The sequence below is a fragment of the Mustela putorius genome, unplaced genomic scaffold (genome assembly GCF_011764305.1).
Source record: "Mustela putorius furo isolate JIRA1106 unplaced genomic scaffold, ASM1176430v1.1 tig00003913_pilon_pilon_pilon, whole genome shotgun sequence".
Lineage (NCBI taxonomy): Eukaryota > Metazoa > Chordata > Mammalia > Carnivora > Mustelidae > Mustela > Mustela putorius.
In genome coordinates this window covers 9967955-9981455 of record NW_025422060.1, presented here as the reverse complement: position 1 = coordinate 9981455, position 13501 = coordinate 9967955, and the positions used below count along the sequence as shown (strand labels likewise).

At 41.3% G+C, this 13501-nt stretch overlaps 2 protein-coding genes across 3 annotated transcripts in view; both read right to left on the bottom strand.

The window, feature by feature from the left end:
- The window catches only part of HSPA14 (heat shock protein family A (Hsp70) member 14), a 39409-nt gene extending 25936 nt beyond the window's left edge, over positions 1 to 13473 (bottom strand). The window contains exons 1-7 of one of the 2 annotated variants that reach the window (XR_006603356.1): positions 13288 to 13473; positions 11898 to 11978; positions 11742 to 11824; positions 3402 to 3450; positions 3161 to 3266; positions 2258 to 2348; positions 964 to 1068 (exon numbers count right to left, since the gene is read on the bottom strand). Coding sequence is in view for 1 of the 2 variants with exons in the window: in XM_045069179.1 (XP_044925114.1) it covers positions 964 to 1068; positions 2258 to 2348; positions 3161 to 3266; positions 3402 to 3450; positions 11742 to 11824; positions 11898 to 11978; positions 13288 to 13344 (572 nt within the window). In the remaining variant the exon portion in view is untranslated. The remainder of the gene's footprint in view (positions 1 to 963; positions 1069 to 2257; positions 2349 to 3160; positions 3267 to 3401; positions 3451 to 11741; positions 11825 to 11897; positions 11979 to 13287) is intronic. The other variant, XM_045069179.1, reaches the window with a different exon arrangement.
- On the bottom strand, positions 5125 to 9704 carry LOC106003946 (zinc finger and SCAN domain-containing protein 20). The gene is made up of 2 exons (XM_013047026.2): positions 9023 to 9704; positions 5125 to 8506 (listed from the first exon to the last, which is right to left on the bottom strand). The coding sequence occupies exons 1-2, from the start codon at positions 9582 to 9584 to the stop codon at positions 7983 to 7985; spliced, it is 1086 nt and encodes a 361-aa protein (XP_012902480.1). The 5' UTR covers positions 9585 to 9704; the 3' UTR covers positions 5125 to 7982.
- Positions 13474 to 13501: the final 28 nt, after the last annotated feature.

The window sequence follows — 13501 nt, the reverse complement described above, 5'->3', positions numbered from 1 at the left end:
TAATCATAATAAGAAAACTGAAAATCTCACACGAGTCAACTGAGTTGTCCATGGTCATCACTTAGTGCTGAATTAAACCTAGAACCCATTACCCATATCTTCTGATTCAAAGTCAAAGTTCATTTTTACTTTGTTGTACTATTAAAATTTGATTTTTCTGAGTAACCAGAGTTCAAGATACTTTTTTTTAAAAATTCCAGTATAATTAACATACAGTGCAAGATACTAACCTTTCCAAGCAGAGTTTGCAATTACAAGTCATAAGAGAATTAAATATAGAAATTTTATGTGCTAATATTGACCAAGTAACTACTATAGTAACATGTTCTATAAAAATCAAACATACATAAAACCACAAGCTAACTTCCGATATTCTAGGATTATCTAGTTCACCTAAAACTGTTTTCCTACGGATTTAAACATATGTTTTTCTAGCTGTGAAATAGGAGTAAGGTCAAACAACGAGGGAAAATTGGCACATCTGTATTAATCTCCGCCCCTAAAGGTACCCATGTCCGTTCTATTAAGATAAGTTTTGACAACTAAATTAAGAGTATGTCTTACTATTTTATTACTAAAAGACATCTCAAATCCTATGCTGGACTCTCCCCATCTCCTGCCATGAAAAATGTATGTAAAAGTACTGTTTCTAAACATGTTCAATAATTGGAATTGATAGAAAAATTAACAGTGCCCTAGCCTGAGCTAGAATTTGGTCGGGCTTGTAAATTTCAAATCTTTCTCCAATAAAGATAACATGAGTGATAAGAAAAGGATAGGAAAGCTCAGTCTTCCCTCTCGTTATGTCCTTTCTCAGCTCTCCTAGGACGTCTTTCTCATCTATTTGAAAAGCTTCAATGCAGTTTCAGGACCTTTTTATATAATAATCCCTACTGATATAAATATAGTAAACTAAAATATTTTCTGCACTGAAAACTTTAAAGCTGCAAATACGGTTTTTACCTTTTTCCAGTGGGGCAGTCTTGTCCAATTCCATAAGCCAAAAGAGCTGCAGATGGTTCATGGATTAACCGCAAAACATTAAACCCAGCAGCTCTGGCTGCTTCCCTGTGGATGATTTGCATTCAATAAATTTAATATCAACATGTTCATCAATACAACATGTTGAAATATTTTCTTAACAAAGAAAATAAAGTGTGCATATATGAAGGAAAAGGAAAGCTCTCAAAAATGCCCTTGCTTATAAACTTTAGAGATTAATATTAAACAAATTTAATAATGTAATTAATTATAACTTAATAAAGATACATAAATTAATAAACAAATTTATAATACATTTTGGAACTCTCCAGTTTCTTTAACTTGGGGTCACAGTTTTTTTTTTTTTTTAAAGATTTTATTTATTTATTTGACAGAGAGAAATCACAAGTAGACGGAGAGGCAGGCAGAGAGAGAGAGAGGGAACAGGCTCCCTGCTGAGCAGAGAGCCCGATGCGGGACTCGATCCCAGGACCCTGAGATCATGACCTGAGCCGAAGGTAGAGGCTTAACCCACTGAGCCACCCAGGTGCCCTTGGGGTCACAGTTTTAACATTCCACAAGTTTAAGTAAATAATGCAATTATTTATCCCAGAAGCAACTCAGATGCTTGCCGAAGTCCCACATGAGACTCTATCCTCAAGGCAAAGGCATGCATGGTTGCCAATTATACCTGAATAATGACCCATAAAAACTAAAAACTAAACCCAACTTTTCTTTTTTTTTAAGATTTTTTTTTTTTTTGGACACAGAGAGAGAGTAAGCAAAAGGAGCAGCGGGACAGGGAGAAGCAAATTCCTTGCGGAACAGGGAGCCCAATGTGGCGCTCAATCCTAGGACCTCGGGATCATGACCTGAGCCAAAGGCAGATATTTAACTGACTGAGCTACCCAGGTGCCCCCCCAACTTAGATGTAAAGATCTAAGGTGAAGAAATTATTGCAAATATTTTCATTGCAAAAAACTGTGTATTTTTATATAATTTCCACGTAAACCACTTAACCTGGTAATTAAAAACATTTCCAGTTGAAACAATTAATAAGGTACATCTAATTTTATGTTCTTTTGGCATTTCATAAAAGACAGGAAATATTAATGATCATTACTAGACCTTCTACCATAGTATTTATATATGTAACTACAATCATCTGTTTATAAATACAATTTTATCGCCAAAGGTATTTTCAAATACAATTTTACCTTTGACTACATTATGATATGAAATCTATATTTCCTTTAAGTAAATAAGATAAACTTACCCAAGAGCATTTTTTTGCTTTTCTCCAAAATCAAATGGAACAGTAATAACTACATCATTTGCATCTGAGCCCAGTACAGAATGTGCTGTTTCTGTGTATAAAAAAATATAAAAATAAATTCCAATGACAAAAAAAAAATCACGACACTTTGCAGTTTACTAATTTGTGCCAAAGACCTTCTCACTGTAAAGATTTTCCAATTCACCTGATTGCCCACCCCACTCATTTTCTTCCCTCGCTCTCTTAAATCGTGCAGAACTTTCTGTGGTTTTGGAAGTTTGTGGACATGGAACTAGGTACTTTCCAAAAAGCCTGTTAGGCTTCAAAATCGCAACTATCTCCCAAATTAGCCTGGTTCCATTAAGAATGAGCTGCTAATCCATGAGTGTGAAGACAAGCAGCGTATTAGTTCAACACATTAAAAAGCTGCCTTCCATCCCAAAAATTTATAACATAATTCCAGAGCTGAAGTGAGCCTTATAAATACTCTACTCCAGAATTTTCCAAACTGTTCCACAGCATGCCACTCAGCTTCGAGCCTTCGTCAGAAGTGGTGGTAAGCCAGACCTGCTTCATCTGCCTAAATAACTGTTCGAGGAGCATTGTTAATCTATATGTTGAGCTAAATCTTGAGATAAAATGTTCATTCTTCACCAAGCTTATTTGGTCACTTCATTTTAAGAAGCTATGAAAATGCTAACCTCGCCCCCCCCATAATGTTACTTCTAAGACAACCAAAGTCGGGGAAGGAAGTCAGTTGATCAAGGTCACATGGCTGGGTAGTAGCCCAGACAGATCTAGTATTAGGTCTTCATCTGTTCCAACACCCTGCTTCCCTCCAGATCAAGAAACACCTCTAACTTTTTTTAAAGGTCAACCTTTAGAAGATCTTTTGCTCAATACCTTTCATCTTACTAAATATCAGTCTGGCAACATCTTCTGGGTTAACAAACTTTGTTCCTTCTCTGGTATCTACTTCGTATCGTAACTTTCCATTTTTTTCAATGACCTATCAAGGAAATTGTTAAGTGTGTTAGATGAGGAATAATTGTAATAAAAATACAAAATTTCAAAATAATATTATAGGTTATGACTTTGGCGATTACTTTGTGTAATAGAGAGGTAATAATAGAACCATACTCACTAAACATTTACTTTCCTTGATGTATTTCTGAGCCTGTGGATCATCAGAGCTGTCCATAAAGATAAAGATAAATATTAAAATCAGTATTGATGTGTAATATTTAAAGATTATATTTTTCAATACCACTAAACAAATATAAAAATACAAGCAATTATTAAGCTACCTAATATTAACAAATCATGATATAGAGAATAGGATTAAATGGATATAGTATTTATAATGGTTAGTGATTCTATTAAAGTGTTAATCTTTACATCTAAAAGTAAATAGATCTTATTTGTTCTGATCTTGCTATTAACAGATGCTATACATTTGGGGTAATTCATAATATCAGTGATTTTATGTCACATACTCTCTCACCTATGATCTTGAAGACCCAATCCCTGAGTGAAAAGGGCAAGAAAATATTTCAAAGTAAGGGCAAACCAGAACACCTAGCACCATCTTTGTTTCTTGGCTTCTGAAGAAAAATCAACATGCAACGTCAAAAAAATTGAGCAAAAGTACACATTGTAAATGGAAAGGTGCAATATACTGCAGGTACATAGATCTATAATGTCCTATACAAATTAAGTAGTAAATAAACATGTATGGAAATGAAAAAAGTAACAATGGGTGTAATGTTGCTCAAAATACCAATTTGTGCAGACTACAAAAATGTTCTTACCTATTATTACCTCACTTGATCTTCACAACACTTAAGTGGGGTTAATTCGGCAGGTATTATTTTAGAGAAAAGAGGTCCTTAGGGAATCAGTGACTTCTAAGCTAGTAAGGGGTCTTCTCTAGTTAGTCTTCTGCTGTTTGCACTTTACCAACTGCCTCCCAGTAAGAAGGTAAATGACTTAAGTACTCTGCCCTTTTGAGCAGTGATAGGAGTCTCTCATCTTTGCTTAATTTCATCTAGAAATGAAAGTAAACCCTTCCAGTTAACCCTTCTTCCAAGGCATAGCTATTCCGTCCAGGGATCAGTTTTAGTAAGAGGAGTTGGAAATGAATAGGGATGATCTGCTGCAGTTACTGAACACCCGAGGACCCTAACCTGTAAACAAGAGGAAGACAAAAGGGGTTTCTGATGGACTCATGCAGCTCAGAAATCTGTCTACAACACTTGACGATCCCTCATACTTCTCTATTACCTAAAAATTGATAGAGAGGAAAACAGGTAAGTAGCTTGCCCTAAGTCACAGGGTTAATTCATGGCAGAAGGGACTGGAATCCAGATCTTTAATACGAAGTCTGGTATTCTTTTCACCTCAGTCCTCCCTCCCTTCCTTCCTCTAAATCCAATAATCCAGTATTTAGACTATATCCTGGACAACTATTTTAAGAAAAAAAGATGAAGTCTACCCATTGTAATCTTTTTGCACCAATGTAATTTCAGCATGACACTTAACAGCTGTTTTCTTCAGAAGAGAATTTTAGTCAACCAGGACAATTTACCCTGTTACCTGCAAACTATCTGTGAGCTATCTTAGACAAGGTAATTTGCCAGGAACGCCTATATTATGGAATTTAAAGAACTTCTAGAAATGGAAAATTACTTCTCAACTGCCCTGCAAAGAGGGTCCTTCTCATGTGAGGACAGGAAGCACAGAAAGCTCTTAGAACCAGATACAGGCGAGACCCTGGGGATTAGCTGGTAAAGAAAAAGAAAGCAGAGCGTGGACGTGACAACACATGGTCATGGATATCGCCAGAAAGTAGCGGACTGACCCACAAGTACATACAAGTGAAAACTTTATTTGTCCACACCAGGATTAAATCACTTAACAGAAACACAAAGGACGGTGGGAAGTTGGCATACACAGTACCTCATTTACATCATGGTCTTTAGGTGGCCGAGTGTTAATCCCACCACTGTATCACCACCTCTACAAGCAACGCCACTTTCTCTTCCTCGTCCTTCCTTAAATGTCTCTTGCACCGTCATGGACCTGGTAGACGCAGCACTAATGTGCCCCAAGGTCTTCTTCCCCATTACCATCACAACACGGCGCCTTCCGTGTCTGAAAGTGTTTTTACATTCATCTGTTCAATTGGCCCTCACGACATTCCTGTGAGGTAGGTAGGAGGGTGATTTGTTTCTCCCTCTGTGGGTGAGGAACCTGAGTCACAGAATGGTACATTGATCTGCCAAAAGACGGGCAGATACGAATGGCTGGGCCTAGAGCTTAGAGCTTAGGCAGGATTTCTGAGCTTGTTCTCACTCATGGGGCCTCCCCTTAACAATATTTCGCCTCTTTTTTTTGTTTATTTCATTAAGAATTTTCACTTTAGTTTTATTTTCACCTGAAGGTTATTTCGCCCAAAAGATTTTCATGATACTACCTTCCGAGTTTTACTCCACTTTTGTTCTTTAGCACTTCTCTTATCTCAAATAAATCCCTGCCTACGTACCTTGCTACCATTAATAGATTAATATAGTACAGGCCTAACTCTCCTTCAAGTACTGCCCTGTTTTTCCAGAAAGTCTACATATCTACATTAGTGTTATCCAGTTATAAATTACACACATCCCTCCATATAAAGGCATAAAATAATTTGAGAAAATGCACATGTATAGATATATACCCATTTCACTGCCTTGGTATATGCTTCTTTAAAGCAAGGAACCTATGTTCCTTGTGTCCTATGTGTGATGCTTATTTAAGCTGAGTATATTAATAAATACTAGGATCACAGAATGCTTCCTTAAAATACAATTGTTACCAATAATTCAAACACACAATATGTGGCCGTAGTTGAAAACACAGCAATTAAAATTTCACTTCGCCTTTTTTTGTTATGCCACTTATGACAATTTTTTTTAGAACTGGAAGGTACTAGAAAAGTCATCTAGTACAAATCTCTCCTTTTAGAGAAACTGAGGCACAAACAGGACAAGTCATCTGCCCGATGTAACAAACTGTAACAGCGTTAGAACGCAGTTCTAACTGGAGTCCAGTGTGTTCTACCACACCAGCCGCCTTCTACATTCATCTCCCACTCATCAGAACAGCTTGCTTGCTTGCCCTCTGTTCATGGTTCCAGGCATATTCCCACTATTGTTTTGACTATTTCTCTATGGATCTGTATTGCCAGCTTTGAGGTAAGCACCCAAGCCTACAAAATATAAAACAAAATCTCTTCAAACATGCCTACACTTGTTTTGTGTATTTATTTATTCTTAGCCTGTAGACTGAAGGAAAGCTTTTTTAAATTCCAAGGCTCCTATTTGTATCTCCTTAAAGTACTAACTAAACCACTTAAACGCTTTAAGTTAGTTTGATGATGGCCAGTAACTGCATTCCTTCTAAAGTAAACTGGAGTATGGTTCAACACCTTTGTATCTCCTAGAGAAGTATGTATGTTTTGGGAGGGAAGGGGATGTGTCTGTTGAGGGCTTTGTGCTTAAAAGCAGTTAACTCTGCAGGTAGTCTTTATCCACACCATCATCAATTGTTCCCAAAGCTGTCCTCTTCCACCATATGCCATCAACAAGGTGAACGTCTGTTTACACAGTATGAGAAAAAGTGATTTTGCAAAGCTCCCTAGAAGGACAGTTTTCCAGGGCTTGCTTTCTGTAACATGTGAGACAGAAAAAAGGCTAACAGAAAAGAATGAAAATTAGCTAAAAGCATTTGGAAAACAGATTTAAATTGTTTCCACGTGTTGTTCAAATGATACCCAACCTAAAGACACGTAATTATGCATATAAAGGGATCCAAAGGATATGGAATGCAAAGAATTTACTTACATTTAATGTTTTATAAAACAGCCAATACCTCATTAGAGATTATCAATATGAATTGTAACACACAACTGTGGCTCCCTGTCCATTCTGAATTATATCCTTATAGTGATAAGACACTAAGAACTAGTAAAACGGAGGGAATGATGGTTTGACCACTGAGTGCTTACTAGTAGGTATGTCACAAACACAGCAGTGAAAACGTAAGAGATAAAGGTACAAATACATATATCTATATTAGCCTAATAAGCTACACAGAGGAATTTAAAAAATGAAGATCTTACAAGAATCAGTCAGGTTAAACCAGTAAAGATTCAAGCAATGAGGTCATGGTATACACCGTAATTCTGTATCTTGTCAACTAATGTGCCTCACCCTAGCCTTACCTCGGCCAAGGTCAGATGCATTAATAACTTACATGTATATAGTGTGTAGTGCTTTTAAACTTTCAAACTCTTTCACATCTATTAGCCATTTGATCCTCACAACAACCCTGTGAGGTAGGCAGGTCAGGAGTTATTACCTAGCCCCCATTTTACAGATGAGGAAACTGATGTAGAGGTAAACGAAACTGCCTCACGTCAGAGGGAAAGCCACAGCTAACTAGCTCTCTGGACTCGGCTCCATCTGTTTCCTAGGAGACCACTCCTCACACATCCGAGAGGTCTTTCAATTAGTGGAGAAGCTTGGGGAAAGCAACTAGCGTGGATCTTCCTGCCACCCTGCGTATTAATGGTTCATCCGCTCTTTTTCCCGAAGGACCTGTAAAAGGAGCCAAGGTATCAAAAGGCAGGTGTTGGACCTGGGCTTCTACCACTTTAGGAAAGAGACTCTTTTGCAATCAACTCCTAACTTTTGGTATTTGAAATTAACCTCTGAAGCAATTTTTCAAGCCCTAGCTGAAAAGCACCGGTGGCCTCTTCCACTGCCGTTGCCAAGCGTCTGACTGCGATCACGGCATCCCTGCGGAGCTCGTTGGCAGTGTCTTGCTGAGCACTGGCCTCCTCACCAATAGCAATCAGCCTGTCCAATTTTTCTTCCTCACGCTTTGAAAGTTCTCGTGCCAACCTCCTGTTTTCTGCCAACTCAGCTGCAATAGTCCTGGCCACTGACCGCCTTCTTCGCCTCGCCCACCTTGGAGGGGGCTCACTGGTCAAAGGCCTATCCCCACCAGAAACAAAAGGAACTCTGGAGGAGACGACCGGAGGCCGCTGTGTGGAGGCCACCCCAGGAGTGTTCCGGCTGGTACTGGCGCAGGGACTGGGCTCACTGGACACACCCAGTCTGGTCATGGGGCTGCTCTGACAGGGAGCAACTGCACCTCTGAAAAGGTGGTGGGAACTGCTGTAGCTGGGGGTCCCTTGAGAGCACCCTGAAAAACAAAGCAACAATGTTGCAAAGAGGACATTCCTGCGAAGGGAATGCTTGGAGCCAGCAGTGGAAGCTGAGAGACAATTACAACACTGTGGTAGTTCCTGGAAAGGCCTCTTTCCACAAGGGGTTGGGAAAATTTCAATGCCTTGGTCTGGACACGTCTGCCAACCGTTATCTTCCCTCCAAACCTCCCCGCTGCCTTCTCGAACCCCTTTCCACATAGCCAGCCAACCCAATCTCAATTCTCACGTTCCTATGCACCCACTATAAATAATGCCAAAATGAGTCTGGTTCTAAAGAGTACTTTTTCCACATTTCAAAATCTAATACCTTATATACTTAGGGTCATTGCTTTTGAAGACCTGGAGCCCCTGACCTTACAAGAAGGCTTAAAAAAACAGAGGGCCTGGGTCAGAAATGGAGACAAAGTTGAAGAGAACACCATCCAAATATATACTGCGGTTTAGAACCAAGTGACTCTGGTACCCCAATCCTTCACATGCTTGGGAGTTACCTGCACCCGAGGATTCATCCCAGGAGTCCTCGAGGTCACTGGTTTCTCGCATCTGGTCACTGATTCTCAGTTGACAATCCTCATCTGATTCCTTAACTGTTTTCAAGATAGGCTGATGATCTGCTGCCTGAGTCCTTTTTGCTCTGAGAAGGCTGGTGCCCTCCTCCCCTGGGGGGTCAGAGGCCACTAGGTTCTGATCACAGTGCTTGGCCCAAGCAGCATCCTCCATTAAGTTGTCTGGGTCAGTCACTATCTGATTTCGGAGAAGCTGATCCAACGTATCATAAAACGGACAGTGCGGCGGATCACCCACACTCGTGGCATGGGCAACGTACGCCTTTAAATACAACGCCTTCAGAACTTTAAACTTGGAGCGGCACTGACGTTCGGTGCGGCGGAAGCCTTCCTGCTGCATTCGCTTAGACACAGCCTGATAGACATCCGCATTATGATGCACAGTCTGGAGGCGCTGGATATACTCTGCCTCGCCTAGTATGGAGAGAAGAGTTCGCGTCTCCTGCCGGGACCACCGGATGCCCGCACTGCTATTGGAACTGGCCATAGTGGACCGGGAAGGAAGGCTAGCTGCAGGAAGCTCCTGGGCTGCAAGGTGAAGGTGAAGGTGTGGGGAAGCTCTGTGTGCTCTCAGTGTACTTCCAGGAGCCAGCCGATTCTTCCCTCTCAGGGCTAATTGTTGAGAAGCCAGGTCCAAGGACCGCATTTCTGGCTGGAAGGCCATAGGGGAATGAGAGTTACAGGGAGGGCGTAAGGATAACTGTGGCAGCAAGTTAGGTGGTGCTACCTGTGAGTAGGGTGCAAACAGGGAGGAGGCCAAGACCGAGAAAGCCCAACTGTGAAGGTTTGCCCAGGACAGGTACTGGACCAAGAGCTCTAAAGGACATTACTGCCTTGGTAAAAGGGGACTGACTCCTCCACAAAAGAGAGAGTGCTTCTGAGGCTGAGACCTGGTACAACGTGTCTATCTGTAAAAATCACCACTGTCTTGTAAGTAGGCTAAGGTGGGAATACCTGGGCCAAGAGACAGTTCGCTCTAGAGAAGTGCCAGCAAGACCATGGTGGAACAGGTTGGAAGAGCACTCATCCTTTACCAGCCTTGGCCTCAGCAGCCTGTTGTGGTTACATATTACATCTGACCGTCACCGTGGCACTTTGTTAAAAGATAACTTTTGGGGCCAGAAAAGTAAGCTTAATTTCTTCCTGATAATACAAAGATTTTGCATGGTATGGCAGAACACAACCATATCATTACTCTGATCATCTGCCCTAAAATAGCAAAATCCAACAGGGCCACCAGGAACTAGATCTACAGAAATATTCTGTATTTTGACTGTATCAATATCAGTATCGTGGTTGTGATACTGTACTCTAGTTTTCCAAGAGGTAAATCCAGTAATACATTGGGTCTCTCTGTATTATTTCTTACAACAGTATGTAAATTTGCAATGATCTCAAAATAAAAAGTTCAATTGAAAAAAATCCATACTGTCGGCTTCTTTTAGTGAATATAGCTTCAAAGCCGTCTAGAGCTTTTTAGAGATTTTATAACCTGCAAATTTTGACACCAATTGATTTATTTTCAATACATACAATACTCAGTTTTGTCAACACATAAACGGAGAGGGGAGTATATTTATCATCACAAAAATTTAAATTCTGTCCAAAATACCCTAAGGAGAAAAATAAATCAAGTTCAATATAACTAAATATAGGTAAGGGATAACAAAAAATATCTGTATGTATAAAAGAAATAAATATTAGATTTATCTATAACCCCCAAATCCCAAGATCAACATGGGGCTTTTATACTTCTCAAATGAACAAAGCAGAAAGGGAAGATGAACTTGGGGCTAAGAGTTAGAAGTCCTGAACTGCAGTCCTATCTAGCTCACCTCCCTAACTAACCAAGCAATTCCATAACTTCTGTGTGTCTTGATTTTCTCATCTACAAATGGGGAGGAATAAAACCTGCCTTACCAATCTTTTAGGGATTTGAGAGGATTAAATAATAGATGTGAAAGCACTTTGAAAATTTAAAAACACTGAATCAAGTATTCCTACTCCAGTGAAAATGAAAACCCCTAATTATTATGGTAATCTATAATTTGAGGAGACAGAAGTCTGGAGAAGCAAGCCTCTTTAATCTTTTAATTAAAGATACAACAGATGATTAACCTGATTCTTACTTAAGATGTTAATTAAGCTGTTTCTCTAATGATTAAATTTGTAAGCCAACTGGAAAAGTTAGTCCCCAGAAAGTGTCACAAAAGGACCCGAGAAAGAAAATCAATAGTTTCTATATAAATTACGACCAATTGTAACAAATTTTGCAAAAGTCAGCTACAGTGCAGAAAAGACTTCAAATTCCCACAAAATCTTTCAAGTTCCCTCTGTCGTGTAAAAAGATGAAAAGTCCAAATTACCACTTCTAAATGAAACATTACCCAACTATACAAATGTTGGAATTTATCAGTAAAAACAGATCTCTGAGCAAAAAACAAGTATCTGAGTGAATCCCATCCCTGAGAAAACACAACACTAATCATCAAAAGAAAGAGCCTACTGGGATAATCTCTGAAATGATTCAATCATAAAAAGCAACAAAAAATCAAACTGATGTTTCTAGTTTCATATCACATTATGCTGAGAATGTATGAACACATTTTATTTCCATATGGAAAAGTATTATTTTATTCCATACCTTCTGCCAAGGATCTGCTTTACTTTCATTACTGTATTTGAAATATTTCTTATTCTACTCTGTTTTGCTGCCAATCCAACAACCTGAAAAAGAACAGCATATTACAATGCATGTAATTTTACTTATTTCCAAATACAAACATGAGGGGAATAGTACCTCTTCATTTTCTGTGTAAGCAACAACAGCTGGAGTAACTCTGTCACCTGCATCATTTGCAACCACATCAGCCCGGCCATCCTGAAAAAAAAATACACAACTCTATTAGATCTTTTTGGGGGGTGGATATAGACACACAGACAGAGACACATGGACATACACACAAAGAGTCTCATCAGACATATGCGTGTCAGTTTTACATTGCCATACCTGTAGGAAAAAAATCACTGTATCAATACTTTAAACTTGCAGATTTAATTGCCAATATTAATTTCCTAGATTTTATATAAGGTCAACATTTCACAAACAACTGCCTCATTTTTTCAATCTGCTCTAGTCAATAATTGGATCAAACATAACTTTCCTGTATACAATAATAAGATTTATTATATCACCCTTTCCAGTTTCCTTTCTTTCCTGACAAATACATTTTTCTTCCTTTTTCTACGTATGATGAGGTAGCACACTAAATCCCTTTGGTTTTTCCTTCCAAATCACTTGACATTTAAATGCAAGACTAATATCAGGGGAGTTCATTATTATTGTTCCTCCCACCTCCCTACTGATGAGAAGCGGACTACAATTCCTTGTTAAGCCCCCTCATTGAAGAAAGGTCAAGTCAGTAGAGCATGCACCACCAACTCGCTTCACGAGCTTCGCGGGATCATCAATTCCTGTTCCAGATCTCGACCAGCAAGCAGGTCCCTTCCTGGCAAACCTTTGTAAACCTCCGGGTCGGGATGTTCAGGTCCACCTCCCGGCCAGCAGCAGCCCTGCCGTCCCCGGGGACCATCTCCCTCCGGGGCCTCCTGCCGCTCTGACATCCCCAAGACCTCCCAGGCCCCCTGCTGCCCAGACATTTCCCCGGACCGCCCCTCTTCCGGCGTCCAGCGCCCACGAGGTCCTCGAGACCCCTCCCGGCCTCCTGAGGCCCTGACGTCCCCAGAACCGCCCCTCTCCCGGCCTCCCGCGGCCCTCAAGTCCCCGAGACCCTCCAGGCCTCCTGCTGCCCTGACGTCCCCGGGCCCGCCCGACTCCGAGCCTCCAGTGCCCACGACGTCCCCGAGATCCCTCTGGGCCTCCAGAGGCCCTGACGTTCCGGGACCGCCCCCCTGTAGGCCCCCTACGGCCCGGACGTTCCCGGACCCCGCGCGCCCGCGTCCTCACGACCTCTGCCAGGGCGCAGCAGCCTTTTCGGAGGAGCTGCGGAGGACCAGGCCGGGTCCGCCCGGTCCTTCAGCTCCAGATTCCCTGCTATAATGTCTTTCCGCAAGACATTCCTAGGCCGGCGACACGCTGCTCACAACCCCACAAGAGACCAAAGGACCTGCCCCGCACCCGGAGAACTGGGGGGCCATCAGGCTGGAGCCCAGCTCCCTCAGTGCCTCACCTTATAGACGGCCACGCAGGCTGATGTGCAGCCAAGGTGAACTCCGATGGCCGCCATGAGGCGGCAGAGAAGGCGGCAGCAGTAACGAGTGGTCTCCCTGTGGCAACAGCTTCGGGCCTCGGAACAGCCCCATCAGGCACCGCGGAAACTTCACGTTCCCGCCCGCCCACTGCGTCCGGTCCATCCGCCGCGGCCTCCCGCGTCGCCACCAATC

What these genes read in the sequence shown, in the direction of transcription:
- LOC106003946 (XM_013047026.2), bottom strand. Translation starts at nt 9,584, where the DNA reads ATGGCCAGTTCCAATAGCAGTGCGGGCATCCGGTGGTCCCGGCAGGAG. An exon ending in GGATGAATCCTCGGGTGCAG is followed by an intron (nt 8,507 to 9,022) that starts GTAACTCCCAAG and finishes TTTGTTTTTCAG; the next exon opens with GGTGCTCTCAAGGGACCCCC.